The sequence below is a fragment of the Bufo gargarizans genome, chromosome 8 (assembly GCF_014858855.1).
Source record: "Bufo gargarizans isolate SCDJY-AF-19 chromosome 8, ASM1485885v1, whole genome shotgun sequence".
NCBI lineage: Eukaryota > Metazoa > Chordata > Amphibia > Anura > Bufonidae > Bufo > Bufo gargarizans.
The window spans coordinates 183,740,312-183,759,481 of record NC_058087.1 but is presented as its reverse complement, the minus strand read 5'-3'; the positions used below and the strand labels follow the sequence as shown (position 1 = coordinate 183,759,481).

The window sequence follows — 19,170 nt, the reverse complement described above, 5'->3', positions numbered from 1 at the left end:
TGTGTACATACATTACATTACTTATCCTGTACTGATGCTGAGTTACATCCTGTATTATACTCCAGAGCTGCACTCACTATTCTGCTGGTAAAATAGATGAAAGCTCCAGGAAAGAAAGGAAAAACGAAGATGTAGTTTCTTGCTTGGAATGTAAGTAAGTTTTATTTGTTTGACTGCTGCAATATCTTAGTTACATTTTGGCTACTTAAAGCCTTTATCAAACTGGTGCCAAAGGGGATGGTAGGGATGCGGGCTAAGTAAAGAGAAAGTGCTACTGCACATAAGAGAGACGCGAGCCGTAGGCACCAGTTTGATAAAGGTTTTAAGTAGCCGAAACGTAACTAAGATATTGCCGAACAAATAAAACTTTCCTTTCTTTCCTGGAGTTTTTATCTATACTACCAAATAAAGGGGGAACCCGACTCCAGTGAATCTATCCCTAAGAAGGACAGTGTGCGACTAAGCTTTTTCTGCATAGTCTGCTGGTGCCGTCACTGTGTACATATATTACATTACTTATCCTGCCCTGATTCTGAGTTACATACTGTATTATACTCCAGAGCTGCACTCACTATTCTGCTGGTGCAGTCACTGTGTACATACATTACATTACTTATCCTGTACTGATCCTGAGTTACATCCTGTATTATACTCCAGTACAGGATAAGTAATGTAACGTATGTCCGCAGTGACTCCACCAGCAGAATAGTGAGTGCAGCTCTGGAGTATAATACAGGATGTAACTCAGGGTCAGTACAGGATAAGTAGTGTAATGTATGTACACAGTGACTCCACCAGCAGAATAGTGAGTGCAGCTCTGGAGTATAATACAGGATGTAACTCAGGATCAGTACAGGATAAGTAATGTATGTACACAGTGACTGCACCAGCAGAATAGTGAGTGCAGCTCTGGAGTATAATACAGGATGTAACTCAGGATCAGTATAGGATAAGTAATGTAATGTATGTACACAGTGACTGCACCAGCAGAATAGCGAGTGCAGCTCTGGAGTATAATACAGGATGTAACTCAGGATCAGTACAGGATAAGTAATGTATGTACACAGTGACTGCACCAGCAGAATAGTGAGTGCAGCTCTGGAGTAAAATACATGGTGTAACTCAGGATCAGTACAGGATAAGTAATGTAATGTATGTACACAGTGACTGCACCAGCAGAATAGTGAGTGCAGCTCTGGAGTAAAATACAGGATGTAACTCAGGATCAGTACAGGATAAGTAATATAATGTATGTACACAGTGACTGCACCAGCAGAATAGTGAGTGCAGCTCTGGAGTATAATACAGGATGTAACTCAGGATCAGTACAGGATAAGTAATGTATGTACACAGTGACTCCACCAGCAGAATAGTGAGTGCAGCTCTGGAGTATAATGCAGGATGTAACTCAGGATCAGTACAGGATAAGTAATATAATGTATGTACACAGTGACTGCACCAGCAGAATAGTGAGTGCAGCTCTGGAGTATAATACAGGATGTAACTCAGGATCAGTACAGGATAAGTAATGTATGTACACAGTGACTCCACCAGCAGAATAGTGAGTGCAGCTCTGGAGTAGAATACAGGATGTAACTCAGGATCAGTAATGTATGTAGTCTAAACATTAATGTAGATTTGTGAAGTGTAACATGGTGTTTATAGGTGAACATATCTTGATTTACAAAAACGACTTATTGTTACTCTGTTGCTCGGTTGTAATGATGGGTTTATATATTCCTTTGGATTGTCAGGTATATGAGTCGCTCCTCTACTTACAGAAAGGCCATCAATATCAGTAATAAAAGTACTGGAAAACCCCTTTAAGTTTAGTTCTGATTCTGCAAGAGCAGATATAACAGAAGGGCCTAGATTTAAGGAGGCGCTGATGATGCGTTGCCCAGCAACCTGTCAGACGTCACGGAAAGCAATCATGGCAGCGTGCAGACATACTCATCATGTTCATTAATAAAAATACGTGGAAAACACTGCACAGTCTGACTGGTAAAGGTACACACAGTAGAGTCTGTTATATACATTCATATGTCACCTTAGGCGGGTTTATTTATTTGTGCTTACAACAGCTTCATTGTTAGTGACGTTTCTAATATTACTATAAACTAAGAATAACACGACCCAAAATCCTCAACTCATCGCACAATCCCAGATTAAATATTTGTCTTACCGTGCCGACAAGTAATGAAAATAAGAAGCGTCTGAGGGTAAAGTGGAATTCAGGTTTACTGGTCCAAGACACATTGTTATCTGCACTGGTAATCTCTCAGCACATGCTGCCATTGTTACTACTATCCATGGTATTATAGCATGTATTACACTGTATTATAACAGTTATATTCTTGTACATAGGGGCAGTATTATAGTAGTTTTATTCCTGTACATAGGGGCAGTATTATAGTAGTCATATTCTTGTACATAGGAGCAGTATTATAGTAGTTATATTCCTGTATATAGGAGCAGTATTATAGTAGTTATATTCCTGTACATAGGAGGCAGTATTATAGTAGTTATATTCTTGTACATGGCAGTATTATAGTAGTTATATTCCTGTACATAGGAGGCAGTATTATAGTAGTTATATTCTTATACATAGGAGCAGTATTATAGTAGTTATATTCTTGTACATAGGAGCAGTATTATAGTAGTTATATTCTTGTACATAGGAGCAGTATTATAGTAGTTATATTCTTGTACATAGGAGCAGTATTATAGTAGGTATATTCTTGTACAAAGGAGGCAGTATTATAGTAGTTATATTCCTGTACATAGGAGCAGTATTATAGTAGTTATATTCTTGTACATAGGAGCAGTATTATAGTAGTTATATTCTTGTACGTAGGAGCAGTATTATAGTAGGTATATTCTTGTACATAGGAGGCAGTATTATAGTAGTTATATTCCTGTACATAGGAGCAGTATTATAGTAGTTATATTCTTGTACATAGGAGCAGTATTATAGTAGTTATAGTCTTGTACATAGGAGCAGAATTATAGTAGTTATATTCTTGTACATAGGAGGCAGTATTATAGTAGTTATATTCTTGTACATAGGAGGCAGTATTATAGTAGTATATTCATGTACATAGGAGCAGTATTATAGTAGTTATATTCTTGTACGTAGGAGCAGTATTATAGTAGGTATATTCTTGTACATAGGAGGCAGTATTATAGTAGTTATATTCCTGTACATAGGAGCAGTATTATAGTAGTTATATTCTTGTACATAGGAGCAGTATTATAGTAGTTATAGTCTTGTACATAGGAGCAGAATTATAGTAGTTATATTCTTGTACATAGGAGCAGTATTATAGTAGTTATATTCTTGTACATAGGAGCAGAATTATAGTAGTTATATTCTTGTACATAGGAGGCAGTATTATAGTAGTTATATTCCTGTACATAGGAGCAGTATTATAGTAGTTATATTCTTGTATATAGGAGGCAGTATTATAGTAGTTATAGTCTTGTACATAGGGGCAGTATTATAGTAGTTATATTCTTGTACATAGGAGCAGTATTATAGTAGTTATATTCCTGTACATAGGAGCAGTATTATAGCAGTTATATTCTTGTACATAGGGGCAGTATTATAGTAGTTATATTCTGGTACATAGGGAGCAGTATTATAGTAGTTATATTCTTGTACATAGGAGCAGTATTATAGTAGTTATATTCCTGTATATAGGGGCAGTATTATAGTAGTTATATTCTTGTACATAGGAGGCAGTATTATAGTAGTTGCGGACGTTTCACTGGACCATACAGTTTTGTTATTTTTTTATTGAATGCTGGGACTTTTCATCTCTATCACGCCTTTACCTGTGAATGTAGCTCTGGATTGTAATGCAGATTCTTGTCCTGCCCTCATTATTAATTTAGCATTTTGCCATCCAAAGTAGATAATCCCCTTCGGGTTTCACCAGGCAGTAGCTTGGAGGGCCGCTGTGGAGGAGATTGTATTTGGTGTCTTCTCCTGGTTCTACTAAATCTGTAACATCCTGCGTTTGCTGCCAATCTGCTGTAGACATTATCTCTACGTCACAATAAATTCCATGTGTTTGGAAGCTTTCCAAGAAAGTGCGCTCTGCTGACAAGCGAGCCTCTGGAACCTGCTATGACTTGTCTCATTCTCCTACAGGAAGTAGAATTAAAAAAGATGTCCTTATAAAGACTCCGCCGTGGTCGCCTGTACCGGGAAGTGGCCCTTAAATAACGGGATGACGATTGGTGCAAGGTGACAATAATAAAGTTAAATATGATTAAAGTGGATTTCCTGTGTTATGTAAATTGTTAAATTAATGTTTCAGTTTCTCACCATTTGGTTGCTGTCAGTGAACTGGAAAATGTTTGTTTGTAATCAGAGTCTGATGTCCTTCCTGTTCAGATCCTACAGATGCAGGGTTTGTTACAGTGTGTCAGGCCTGCACTTGTAGTGGAATTGCACAGGATCAGGACAGGATTTTAGTCTTTGGATGGAAATAATACTGCTTCCATTCACTGACAGCAAGAAAGATGGCAAAGATTTGAAATATAAACTATATTAGAAAGTTTCAAAACTTTTTTTTATTAAATAATTATTTACCTAACACATCAAAAAAACACTTTAAGGTTTACTCACTTTTAGGGCTTATGCAAACAAACGTATTTTCTTTCCGTGTCCGTTCCGGTTTTTTTGGCACCATTCATTTCAATGTGTCTGCAAAAAAAATTAAAATCAGAAGTTACTCGTGTGCATTCCGTTTTCGTATGTTTCACGCATTTCCATTCCGCAAAAGAATAGAACGTGTCCTATTATTGTCCGCATTACGGACAAGGATAGTACTGTACTATTAGGGGCCAGCTGTACCTTTCTGCAAAATACGGAATGCACACGGACGTCCTCCGTATTTTTGGCGGATCCGTGTTTTGTGGACCGCAAAATACATACGGTCGTGTGAATGATCTCTTAGCAGTTTTTGCGGTGATTTTTTTAAAAATCCGAGTAAAACCTGCAAAATGAGCGTGCATCACTAGCACCTAATTCGGTCAAAAATGGGATCATCCCCGTAAATACAAATACAGTTTGAAATGTTGACGCCCCAGCCATCAATGCAAATGTTGTAACAGTGCGCCCCCCGCCCCCCTGTTAATATAACTTAAATTTATGGTATTAAAGGAGAACTCTACCATTACTATTGTATACTATTGGCTTCAGTCATACTGTTCCCCACCTTCATAGCACAGTATAGTCATGAGCGAGGAGTGCGTTCCTCTTTAATACAGCTTGAAAATAATAAAGGCAGACCCGCAACAGTGCGGCCATACGACAGTATGGTGTGTAGGGTCACAACTAGATTCCAGTACCAGGGTTAATGTAATAATCAGGCTGGATGTAGCCTATAGTTGACGTATGGGATGTAAAGTCACCACGTAGGCAGGTTTTATATCCTACACTAGACGACTGAAGTCGCCATGTCCTAGTATTAGTATATTATATAATTACATTGCATGTGGTTTGGGTGCACAATTCACATATACGGTGCACTATATGGCCGTATATATATGTGTGTGTGTATCAGCTCCTCCTGTCCATGGGTCGTGCAAAATGCAAAAAAAATATTAACATTACCGAGCTCTCTTGTTAGGGTATTGGGAGGGGTCACAGTTTGATTATTTGGGGCCCCTTCTCTTCTAGCGTCCCTGCTGTATATCTATTTGCATGATTTGAACAGTTTGGAACGCCCACAGCCATTTTGTCGCGCGTTTCGCTCTCCGATCATCTTCTTTTCTTGCCCTTTTCCAAAGCAGAAATCTAGACACAATCTCGTGGAGTCGGAAGTCTTCTGCGCCTTCACACACAAGCAGGGCCGTTTCTTTAGTCCAGAGTAGTCCATGAATGTCTCCATTTACACAGCCACATGAAGCGCTCTCTGTCTCCGCGATGAAACAGTGGAGGTTGTATTCACCATGTCCTCAATACTTTACAATGGCCGCTTGTCTCCCTTCCTGTCTGGATTACATGAGAACCTAACAGAATAAACAATACCGTGGATTTAGGCCGGACACGTGTGGACAGGCACCTGTTATACTGCACATCCCTTGGTGCATGTTGAGAGTTGTAGTAGGTTAACAGAAGAACTCAATGTTCAAGGGACTGTATTCAGGGTCCTAACCCTCAATGTAGGAGTCTGAGAATGCTTAGTGACAACCGACATGGCCGCCAGTCCAATAGGGTTGTCACCAATCTGTGCTCGTGTATCGTAGCTTTATGATAACCTCTACTGAAGCTGTAAAGGCAGCCGTATTGGTTTCCGCCCAACTTTTCCAGAAACAATTATTTAAAGGGTTTGTCCAGTTTAAAAAAAACATTGTCATGTGTCTTTTTTAGGAAATTCTGAGTTAATAGAACAGGGATCCTCTTGGCCTGTGCGAAGAGCTGCTAAAAGAGTGTCTCTCACTCTGGAGGACCTGTCCTGTCCTGCATTACTCAAAGACAACCAATTGATTTCAATAGGAGCTGTGTAATACCTGATGTCCCCTGTGGTGGCGCTGCAGGGAAACTGAACTCTTACTGGCAGGTAGATTGCCGCAGATCCAAGTTGATCCCAGGATCTGCTTACTCTCAATGGACCTTTATTACAAGTAGGGATTTTTTTAACAGTAGAGAATCCCTTTAAATGGTGCCCCGACATTGTCTTCTAGGGCACAACAGCGGCTTGGGTTCCCAGGTGGTTCTTGGCAGCACTGCGCAGGTGTCATTTCTGTCGCGGCCTAGAAGAACTTGTTAGGCATCTCTACAACAATGGAGCGCTTGTAAGTGAAACTTTGGGGGCGAGAACTCTGAAAGATGAATTCTCCACGTCTTCCAGGAGTTACCTATTTATCTATTTTCTCTTCTGCAAAGCTATTTCCTGTGCATTGTCTCTGAACCCCATGGAAGATCCTGCGCCTTTAAAAGAGGCAATAGCAGTTCTGTGGTTTCCTGTCACTCTGAACAATGACCATTGATATAAACACACCGGCCGACCATCATGGCGGCAGACAAGAGAACGCAGGGGTCAAAAATGAAGATAAGTGGCAGTAGCATACAGTCATGTGAAAAAATTAGGACACCCTTTGAAAGCATGTGGTTTTTTGTAACATTTTTAATAAAAGGTTATTTCATCTCCGTTTCTACAATACAGAGAGATTAAAGTAATCCAACTAAACAAAGAAAACTGAAGAAAAGTCTTTTCAAGATCTTCTGTAAATGTCATTCTACAAAAATGCCTATTCTAACTGAGGAAAAAGATAGGACACCCTCACATGTATTCCCTCTTAAATTGGCTCAGATCTCACACAGGTATATCACACCAGGTGCACATAATTAGTAGATCGTTACTCTGCATGTTGAATGAGGCTTGCCCTATTTAAACCTCAGACATTTAGTTTGGTGTGCTCCTGACTGTTGAAGTAAGAGTGAGCACCATGGTGAGAGCAAAAGAGCTGTCAGAGGACTTCAGAAAAAAGATTGTAGCAGCCTATGAGTCTGGGAAGGGATTTAAAAAGATCTCAAAAGATTTTGAAATCAGCCATTCCACTGTCCGGAAGATAGTCTACAAGTGGAGGGCTTTCAAAACAACTGCCAACATGCCCAGGACTGGTCGCCCCAGCAAGTTCACCCCAAGAGCAGACCGCAAGATGCTAAAAGAGGTCTCCAAAAACCCTAAAGTGTCATCTCGAGAACTACAGCAGGCTCTGGCTACTGTTGATGTAGAAGTACATGCCTCTACAATCAGAAAGAGACTGTACAAGTTTAACTTGCATGGGAGGTGTGCAAGGAGGAAACCTTTGCTTTCCAAGAGAAACATCGAGGCCAGACTGACATTTGCCAGAGATAAAGTTGACAAAGACCAGGACTTCTGGAATAATGTTCTTTGGACAGATGAGTCCAAAATTGAATTATTTGGACACAACAGCAGAGGACATGTTTGGCGTAAACCAAACACAGCATTCCAAGAAAAGAACCTCATACCAACTGTGAAGCATGGAGGTGGAAGTGTCATGGTTTGGGGCTGCTTTGCTGCAGCAGGACCTGGTCAGCTCACCATCATAGAATCCACGATGAATTCTACTGTGTATCAGAAGGTGCTTGAAGAACATGTGAGACCATCAGTTAGAAAATTAAAGCTGAAGCGGAACTGGACCATGCAACATGACAATGACCCAAAACATACTAGTAAATCAACCAAAGATTGGCTGAAAAAGAAGAAATGGAGAGTCCTGGAATGGCCAAGTCAAAGTCCAGATTTGAATCCCATTGAGATGCTGTGGGGTGACTTGAAAAGGGCTGTACGTGCAAGAAACCCCTCAAACATCTCACAGCTGAAAAAGTTCTGCATTGAGGAGTGGGGTAAAATTTCCTCAGACCGATGTCGAAGACTGGTAGATGGCTACAAGAACCGTCTCACTGCAGTTATTTCAGCCAAAGGAGGTAACACTCGCTATTAGGGGCAAGGGTGTCCTATCTTTTTCCTCAGTTAGAATAGGCATTTTTGTAGAATGACATTTACAGAAGATCTTGAAAAGACTTTTCTTCAGTTTTCTTTGTTTAGTCGGATTACTTTAATCTCTCTGTATTGTTGAAACGGAGATGAAATAACCTTTTATTAAAAATGTTACAAAAAACCACATGCTTTCAAAGGGTGTCCTAATTTTTTCACATGACTGTAGGTTTACCACAGTTTTTCTGCTAAAGGGATACTCCAGTCTCATAAAGGGATGGCGTGTTATTAGGATACACCATCACTTCATGATCAATTCAGGAGAATCCCTGTGTCATGCTCCGCCCCCTCGGGTCCTGTAGAGAAGTCATGTGTCATGCTCCGCCTCTTTGGCTCTACAGACAATTCTTGTGTCATGTTCCTCCCTCTCAGACTCTGCAGAGAACCCCTGTGTCATTCTCCACCCCCTCGGGTCCTGTAGAGAATCCCTGTGTCATGTTCCGCCCCCTCAGGTTCTGCAGTGAATCCCTGTGTCATGCTCCACCCCCTCAGGCTCTGCATAGAAATCCTGTGTCATGCTCCACCCCCTCGGGTCCTGTAGAGAATTAATGTGTCCTGTTCCGCCCCCTCAGGTTCTGCAGTGAATCCCTGTGTCATGCTCCACCCCCTCAGGCTCTGCATAGAAATCCTGTGTCATGCTCCACCCCCTCAGGTCCTGTAGAGAAGTCATGTGTCATGCTCCACCCCCTCGGGTCATGTAGAGAATTAATGTGTCCTGTTCCGCCCCCTCAGGTTCTGCAGTGAATCCCTGTGTCATGCTCCACCCCCTCAGGCCCTGTAGAGAATCCATGTGTCATGCTCCGCCCCCTCAGGCTCTGCAGAAAATCCATGTGTCATGCTCCGCCCCCTCCGGACCTGCATAGAATCCCTGTCATGCCGTGCCTCCTCAGGATCTGCAAAGAATTTCTTTGTCATGCTCCGCCCCTTCACATCTTGTGCTAAGGATAACACGGTGTTTCCAGAGTCTCCCTTTAAAGAAGAAATTGGTATGAACCTGCTGGCTACTTTGGGGTCATCTTGAGGGGCACAGGAAGTGAGATGCGTAAACGTGACAGCAGAGCGAATATCACACCAGAGGCTGTTAATTGATCACTGTTTGGTCTCATTATTTGCACCTCTCTGCTGTGCGTAAAGAACTGGGGCCTCCTGTTTGCGCTTCAACAAAAACAGCTTTGTCGCCTGACTGATGGTTGTAGTTGTCACTCATGCTGACGTTCCCGTGGGCCGTACAGTGATAAGGAGGGCGCCCCTTTCTTGGGGGCACACCCTAGTTCTGGGGTTGCCCCTGTCTGATGGTGGACGGGGGTGCACTTGATGGTGATGAGTTGTGAGGTGCAGGAAGGGTCCCTGGAAGCAGATGGATGCTGATAGTGTCGGTGCAGTGGGTCAGTGCAGATCTTGTTAATAGGCCTGGGTCTTTCTCAGAAGCAATTTTTCTCATACTGCTCTTCTCTTTCCCAAACCTAAGCATCCCGAAATAGAGGTGCACTCACTCTCTCTATGCAGTGCACCCATGGAGCCCCCCCATATATGACAGACTAAGTTCTGCTCCTTATTTAAGGAGTGAGATGTGGATCTTTTAGCACCTTCCACAGTGTGCTTGTAAAGTATGGCCAGAAGACTTACATTTCCTGAGCAAGTTCACTATGGAGCCTCTTAGGCTAAGGTCATACGACAGTGGGGAAAAAAACGCTGTTAAAAACTGATACACTGTCAGTTCTTTAATGGCCGTTAAGAATGACTAAATTAATTTCATTGGGTTTTTTAAAATACCAACCGCTGCAGCGCCCTCAGTATACATAATGCCCCCCATAGTGCCCACTGTATAAATAATTACCCCTTTACTACCCCAGCATAAGTAATGCCCTCGAATGTGCCTCCCGTACAACTAATGTATAACTAATGCCCTCCAGTACTAAATATTTTTAACCTAGTGTACCAGTTTTTAAGGGGCATTAACTCCTGTCTAAAAGCGGGGGCATTGATTTCATTGATGTCAGGGGTATCCGTCCGGCCATGAAAACTGCCATTTTATAAAAGCCGCTATTCACTGGCAGTTTAAAAAAATGACCATGTTATTAGCTCCATAGACCGCAGTGGTTCTAAAAATGGCTGTGTGAGAGTCAATAAAAAAAGCCGTCACACTGTAATTTTTCATATTTATATGAATGAGGCCTAAGCCTATTTTTAGACACGTTATCTCCACAGAGCTTCTGCACACACCTACTCTTGACACTGGCATGCTCCTCAAATGTATATTTTTTATTTTCCTTTCTCATAAGCCGTTTTTTTTAACTTTCACTCCGGCTAGTTCTGTAGTCCAGGGCTGTTCTCAGTTCCTTTTTACTGTTTGGACACTGCCCCCTACAGTCTAGCCACTTCCTATGGGGACCGCCGAGACAGTCATATCTAGTGACGGTATCTAAAGCCTTGTAACTTCTTTTACAGGTTACATACAGAAAATGCACATATCACATATAAAAGCACATTTTTAACCCATTTGCAGTGGAGCACTACATAAGGAGCAGCCAGTTTGTCGTTCTCTGGAGGGTGTGTGCTCCTTTAGACGTCTGATAGGAAATCATTGAGGCATGTCACAAGATGTTATCTGAAGCTCACAGGAATGAAGGTTCAGCTACAGCTTCACTTCACAGATTTCTGCAACATGGCGTTCTTCTCTGTTCACATCCAAAGCTTAATTCTACCACCAGAGAGCAGCACATTATGGGAGCGCAGGCAACAGTTACATAGGTAACTCAGCTGTTATGAATAGGAGAAAGTATCAGTCCCTGTTGATGGAGTTATGTAAATGTGATTAGGTAATTGTTATGCAAGCAGTTGTCTGATGAGGTATTTTACATATAAAATGAGATGGCAGCCGCGTGTCAAACTGTGGGAAGTAATGACCCACAGGTGGTCCAGTGCACATTTCCTTTGTGTCGAATTTCTACACACCTGACTCTTTAGTAAGGGGGATACCGCTCCATCAGAGGTGTCTGGCAGAGACTCCTCTTTGAAAACACATGCATGCTTGGTCAGACAGAGCATATATTTGTACTGGGGCTCAGGAGGAACAGGTATTGGCCATATGAGCATTTGGCCAGAAGTGTATGCCTGGCTCAAGTACCTCATTTCTCCTGGGGCGGCACTAGAGGGAAATCAAACACTTGCTATCACACATTATAGGTGATCGCTGGTGATCCAGCAGCAGGATGCTCTGTGAGCAGCTTACCATAAGTCTTCCTTCACACGCATGGGGTGTCATTCACTAAAAACTGATGCTTCACAAGCCTGATGACATAAGATGAGACAAATGTATTAAGAGGCGCAAAATACACATATGATGTCCATATGCAGAAACTAAAAGCTGGCAGATTTCAGTCATTATAAATTATAGTAGGGGGTCGTGCCCCTGTAGGGTTTTCCTGGACTCCTATATTGATTACAGCCGACCAATCACAGCGCCATACATTGTATAGTGGCTGTACTTGGTATTGCAGCCCGGACCTATTCACTTGAATGGTGACCAATTAACTTGCTGCAGCATGTAAAAAAAAAAAAAACGGGGAAAAACAGTAGAAAAGGCCACGTGTGATTTTGCTTTTTAATAGATTTCCTGTGCAGACATGACAACTGTCTCTGTTCCTTTTTAGGTTCTGGGATCCCATGATGTATATTGGCTGAGGAGATGCTTTTAACCAAAATTAGACCACATTTCTTGTCATGTGGGGAAACACCCAGTGACTTCTCCTTCGGAGGATTTCCTTTCTTGGGCTTCAACGTGAGGAGCCGGGGTATCTCAGACATTTTTTGATTTCTTTTATTAAGAATTTGAGCATTTTTATTTTTTTATTTTATCAATTACAAAAATGACGACCTCGTCCATAAGGAGACAGATGAAGAACATTGTAAATAATTATTCAGAGGCGGAGATTAAAGTTAGAGAAGCCACGTCCAATGATCCTTGGGGTCCCTCCAGCTCCCTCATGACGGAGGTCGCCGACTTGACTTATAACGTGGTGGCTTTTTCGGAAATCATGAGCATGATCTGGAAGAGGCTGAATGACCACGGCAAGAACTGGAGACATGTTTACAAGGCCTTGACCCTGCTGGACTATCTTATCAAGACCGGCTCGGAGAGAGTGTCCCACCAGTGCAAAGAAAACATATTTGCCATACAGACGCTCAAAGACTTCCAGTACATCGACCGGGATGGGAAAGACCAAGGGATTAACGTCAGGGAAAAGTCCAAACAGTTGGTCAGCCTCTTGAAGGACGACGAGAGGTTGAAGGGCGAAAGGGCCCAGGCACTTAAGACCAAAGAGCGAATGGCTCAGGTGGCCACAGGAGTCGGAAGCAACAACCAGATCAGTTTTGGCCGCGGTTCTAGCCAACCCAACCTGTCCACCAGCTACTCTGAACAAGACTATGGGAAATCTGGTGGCTCTCCGGCATCTTACCATGGATGTGAGTATCAATCGAAAGAAACACTTTTTATTCCTATGGTTAGGGTTACCCTAGCCCTTCAGAGTACTAGATAATCTTCTGGTGGGTCCACGGTCTTACACCATGAAGATCCCCAAAGGTCCATCAGAAAACAACACCATTGGCAGCTGACCTTGGAGCCAGTCTCTTGCTGCTATGGTCTATTTTTATAGGATTATTCACAAATAACCCATAAAACCCCAATGATACATCCGCTTGCACAGCGTCCTCTCCGTTAACTGTTGTGAATGGAACTTTTGAAAAGTCCCTTAGCAGTGAATGGAGAAAGCTGCGCCTGCACAGCCTTGTCTCCATTTACATCGGCAACCTCGTTCTTGGGACAGGAATGAGTCCCAGATGTGGGACTTGCACTGATCGGACATTTATGGCATATCCTATCGATATACCATAAATATCCAGAAGGGACAACCCCTTTAAAGGGGTTGTTCACCCCTGGGGACCTTTTCAGCAGACCCCCCAGCATGGTCAGACCTCCAGTGGGAATCATACTTACCTGATTCCAACCATTGCGTTCCAGCTTCATCGCTCCCCTGCCGACTCTGCAGTTTCTGGGTCTCCCAATGTCAACGTCCGGTTTGACGCGGGTCACACATGCATTATGTCACCCAGTGACATGACACATGGGTGACATGTCACTGCTGCAGCAGCCCCGTGACCTGTAAGACCCAGGACCTGCAGAGCCAGCAGGAGAGCGATGGAGCCTGGAACCCAGCGGTTGGGATCAGGTAAGCATGATTCCCACTGTGGGGCCGGCGATGCTGAGGGATCTGCAAAAAGGGTCCCCAGGGGTGAACAACTCCTTTAAGTCAACAGTTCCCCTATGCCTTCATTGACCTACATCAGTGACCACCATCTCTGGAGCTTGGTGATAGGCCGTACCCCAAGATGCATTGCATTCTGGGAGAGTTATATTTTTTTAACTAATTGTAAACACTATACTTCCCAGAATGCAAATCACCATAGCCCTGCACAGAATGTGAACCAGCAGGAAATGCTGGAGCTCGAAGGTGAATGCGTCACTACTGAATGCGTACATGGGGTAATGATGGAGGCAGCGACCGAGTCAAAGCATTTCACGTCTAACAACATTTCTCATTCCTACCTAAAAATTCAAGTAGCAATTCTTTGCTTTACTGTTTTTGAGTTGTTTTATGTCATTTTCTCCATTCGCATCCAAAGCTGCTTTCAAAAATTCTGCTGGTGGCCTCCGGAAGCAGACGGCGGCGCAGCCGGTCATGTGACCTAAGATCTTAACTCTGATTTCGCATGATGCACTGCTCTCTGGTAACAGTGAATCAGCAGAGTACAGAGCGCAGCTTTAGAGGTGAATGGAGAAGAAAACGTCACGTCACTGAAGGGGTTCTCCATTGATGTAGAATCCTGTTTGTACGTGTAATGTGCCGTATCTGTACATATGGTGTCAAAATACACAAACCCCCTCCCCCCCCGCTACGCCCTTCCCCATTATCACCCCCAGTTAATCCAATTTAGCCGTCTTTTGAAATGGAGAATGGCATTCTGCCAGACGACTTTCAAAGTCCAAATTAATTATCCTTCAAGGAACGCTAATAGCATTTCCCTTTTTTTTTTTTCAACCTCAGAACTGAGACATTTGTTGCTATTTATACTATTATTATAAAGGTTGGGTGTCATTCAATATGGCTGCCGTTACCCTTCACAGTGGGGATTTCACCCGTAGTCCTGAATGGCGGTATTTAATGATTATAACCCCCCCAGACAGTTATCGCAGCCTCAGAAGTCCCTGATAAGTTCTGCAGGGGTTCGGGACCTCTATACTGTGCCCATATGGTTGTCTGACTTCATAGATTACCGACATCTGTTGCAAAATTACAACTCCCAGCATGCCGGTCAGGGAATTGTCATCCTGTATGAGAAGTCCCACTGCTGTCAGCAATGAGGTCATGTGACACGGGCACCATTGTTGTGATGACATCACCGCTCTCCTTTTATAAGCATATAATGATTTTTGTTCACCTCATTCATTCATTGTGTTTTTTGTTATCTCGCCCACCACCGTCCAGTCATGTGTGACGTCCTATCAGGTGAGTGTGCATGCTTGCCTAAGTCAGGCCGGGGGGGCGCCGCTGCGGCAGAGTTGCATGGTACCTCTACTTCTCCCTCAATAAACAGACCCGCTCTTCATGCCAGCTCGCATACACAGCTGACTGTACTAGGCCTGGCTTAGCTGGCTCTTATTGTGGCCGCTGCGTGACTTCCCTGTCTATGCTGCCTTCCCAAGACCCCCCCCCCCCCCCAAAAAAAAAGAAAAAGTAAAATTCCTTTAATCCGGCAATCCTGATAATCTGGCACTTGTCTCTATCGCACAATGTCCGGAATGTATCCTGCCGTATATCTTATTTTTTTTTAATATGACATACGCCATGATCTTTCAGGGGTATATGTTGGAAAATCCCAACGTCTGATGGTCCAGAAATTCCGATATGAAGGGTACCTGATAATCCAGAAATGATCAGGTTCAGATCATGCTGGACTAAAGGACGTTTATATTATAGAAACCTCTAGGCCAGAGATCAGCCACCTTCGGCACTCTAGCTGTTCTGAAACTACTACTCCCAGAATCCTCCTTTCACCTCTGTGGGAGTTACAAAAACAGCTCATGCACATAAACGTAATTTTGGTCTGCATCCGATCCACATTTTTTGCTGGTCGGATGTGGACCCATTCACTTGAGCACACCATGTCCATTCCGCGGCCCCGCAAAATAATAGAACATGTCCCATTCTTGTCCGTTTTACGGATAAGGATAGGACTGTTCTATAGAGGCCAGGACGTTCTATTCTGCAAAGTGCATGAGCCTTAAGTATGCATGCTGGGAGTTGTAGTTTCGCAGCAGCTGAAATGCCGGAGGTTGCTGATACCTGTTCTAGGCCCTACCCCGGGGAATTTGGCACCTGTTGGCTGGATGGTGGATAAAAGGGATAGTACTGACCCTTATAGGCAGATTATAACACGCTAGATGCCCCTCTAGGGTCCATTCACACATCTGTGTGTGTTTTGCGGATCCACGGATCCGCAAAACACGGACACCGGCAATGTGTGTTCCGCATTTTGTGGACCGCACATTGCCGGGACTAATAGAATATGCCTATTCTTGTCCGCAATTGCTGACAAGAATAAGGCATGTTCTATTTTTTCGGGAACGGAAATGCGGACCCGGAAGTGTGGGTGCGCATTTCCGGATCGTGCGGCCCCATAGAAATGAATGGGTCCACAATTCCGTTCCGCAAAATGCGAAACGGAATTGCGGATGTGTGAATGGAGCCTAAAGGGCTACCTATATGGCTGGTGGAAGGATTTCAAGCCCAGAGCTTTGCATGGCATGACGTGGCACTATTCCTGTAGTAACCCCTTGTTTTTTGTTTTTACAATATATATATTTTTTTCATATATTTGATAGCAATGAATATGTTGTGAAACTACAACTCCCAGCATGCACCCTTGCAGGGCTGTTTTCGGAATTCCCACACAAGGTGAATGAAGCATAGTGAGAGTTGTAGTTTCACAACCAGAGAGGTTTCCGACCCCTTAGTTAGTGTCACAATTGGGCCCCATAGGACACGGGCAAGTCTTTTAATGGTAGAATGGTGCCCCATTTTAGGTGGGCGAAGGAGGGCACCATCATCCATTCACACAGAGTGGGGGAGATTTATCAAGACTGGTATAAAGTAGAACTAGCTTAGTTGCCCATAGCAACCAATCAGATTCCACCTTTAATTTTTCAGAGATCTTTTAGGAAATGAAAGGTGGAATCTGATTGGTCGCTATGAGCAAGCTTTCCTGAAAACCTTCTAAAAGAAAAACTGTCTTTGTTGCCCATAGCAACCAATCACAGCGCAGCTTTAATTTCTGAAGAGCAGAACGTGAAATGAAATCTGCATTCTGATTGGTTGCTGTGGCCAGCAAAGACCATTTTTTCTTTTAGACACTTTCATAAAGTTTTTTTCTTCTGGTGGGCAGTTTTTTTTGTCACCCATCTTTTTTTCCCCCTATAGAGAAATACGAAACCACCCTGTAAGCCATTTGGCCTAGACTTTCTGGGACTTGTGGTTCCACAAGGGAACAATCTGTGTGTAATCTGTTCTATCAGTTCTTAAAGGGCTTGTACATTATTACTGCCACATTTGGGCACAGGGGGGAAGAAGATGACGGGGTGTTCATTGGCTACGTCCTGTAGATGTCACCGCACAGGATTCACATCTACACAGGATATATAAGTTAATAAAATACTGGATTATTTGGTGGTGTTTCTTGTTAGGGCCCATGATTTCGGACCCCTGCCGAATAAAAGTGGTCACCTTTTGTCTCTGGGACCTGTCAGGAGATGCTTTCACATGGACTTCCCCTTTAAGAGCAGACACGGTCACCATACCGGGGGTAAATGCGGGCAGCTAGACTCATATGGCGGTACATATGTGGAATAATCCTAAATACAACCCTGACCTCTTAGGATTTGAGCAGAACTGACTGTCTGACAGGTGCCCACATATGCCATCTCCCTGCTGGGCCGGTGGCGGCTCTGGCACGGAGAATAAACAGATGGCACTTTGGGAATCCTGCTTTAGTGATTAGCAGAATTTGGAAGTAATTTCTCATGCGCTGGCGGCGAGCAGAGTCCATTATTGGAGGGCGGGGGAATCCCGGATACAGGAATAGCCGGAAATGCCCCATTACAGGTGGATTCTACGGACCTGTTATTATTTGCACTGGAAAGACGCAGAATGACCCCCATGCATGAAGAGGGGGCTGGAGTGGGGCTAATGGATGCCTTAAAACTTCATGGTTATGTCACAGCTTTTGCACCAAAATTGGTTATATCTGCTCCTGGAAAAGCTGGGTGACAACCAATATGGCCACTGTTATAGCTGCCACCCAGCTTTTGGTCCCATCGTCTACGCCAGATGGGATTGGGTGCTGATCGTTGTGAAATGCGAGGGGAGCACAGTCCGTACTCTCTCGCCCAGGCGGCTCCCTTTCTGTACGATCAGCCCTGTATGTCCTTGTCACAGGAATTCCGGGAATGAGGCCCTGTGACCCTGTGCATCCCATAACCCTGCCCTCGCTTCCTGCCTGTGGGGCTCTGCGGTATTTTAGGGAGATCTAAGCAGTACCCTGCAGGGGCAAACATGCCGTATAATCCGTGGATCCTCATGTTCATGCCATCTGAGTCATGGCTGGCACATTATGATGCCAGGCCAGACAGCTGCGTGTCCGCCTGTGACAGTCTGTACTGCGTGTCCGTGTGTCATGACCTAAACTTCCCACGGATTCATGAGAGCATAAGCACAGTGATGGGGAGGGGTGCGTACCTAATCCTGCTGTATTTCCATTTTAGGCCATATTCACAGGGTGCATTTTCCCACGCAGATTTTGGTGCGTTTTCTTCATCCTCATCAAAATTCCAAGTGTTCTCCAAAACAACGGCAGGTAGATTGAGAGCAGATTCCGTTCGGATTTTTGGTGCAGAAAACGCGTCAACATCTTCACCGTGTGAACATGGCCTGAAGGTGTATGTACAGATTTCCAGCGTGGAAATTTGTGCAGTGTAAGGCCTCATGTACACAACCGTTGTTTGGGTCCGCATCCGAGCCGCCGTTTTGGCGGCTCGGATGCGGACCCATTCACTTCAGTAGGGCCGCAAAAGATGCGGACAGCACTCCATGTGCATCAGTGGCTCCGTTCCGCGGCCCCGCAAAAAAAAATATAACATGTCCTATTCTTGTCCGCAAAGGCATTTATATTGCCGGCGCCCGTTCCTTTCCGCAAATTGCGGAAGGCAACACGGGCGGCTTCCGTTTTTTCGCGGTTTGCGGACCGCAAAAAACAGCACGGTCGTGAGCATGAGGCCTAATACAGTACCACAAATCTCATGTACACTTTGCTTCTTTCTTCCATTTGGAAATTAACCTGCCGTGCAGATCTTGAAATCTGCAGCATGTGAATTGTTTGTGTGTGTTTTTGGTGCAGATTTGGCGCGGAAACGCACAGAAATCCTTATGGAAGTTTATGTGAATTTTCTGCAAGACAGCCTGCACCCGTGTACAAGGAGCGCCTAAGGACACCTGCATATGGGCGCAGGCTAACA

At 43.8% G+C, this 19,170-nt stretch overlaps 1 protein-coding gene across 4 annotated transcripts in view; it reads left to right on the top strand.

Annotated features, from left to right (window-relative positions):
• Positions 1–19,170, top strand: part of EPN2 (epsin 2) — a 50,703-nt gene that overhangs the window by 16,442 nt on the left and 15,091 nt on the right. For 2 of the 4 annotated variants that reach the window (XM_044304662.1, XM_044304660.1), the window contains exons 2-3: positions 12,194–13,007; positions 15,089–15,109. In XM_044304662.1, coding sequence (XP_044160597.1) covers positions 12,410–13,007; positions 15,089–15,109 — 619 coding nt within the window. In that variant the 5' untranslated portion in view covers positions 12,194–12,409. Of the gene's footprint in view, positions 1–4,156; positions 4,253–12,193; positions 13,008–15,088; positions 15,110–19,170 lie in introns of all 4 variants that reach the window. The other 2 variants (XM_044304661.1, XM_044304663.1) reach the window with 2 other exon arrangements.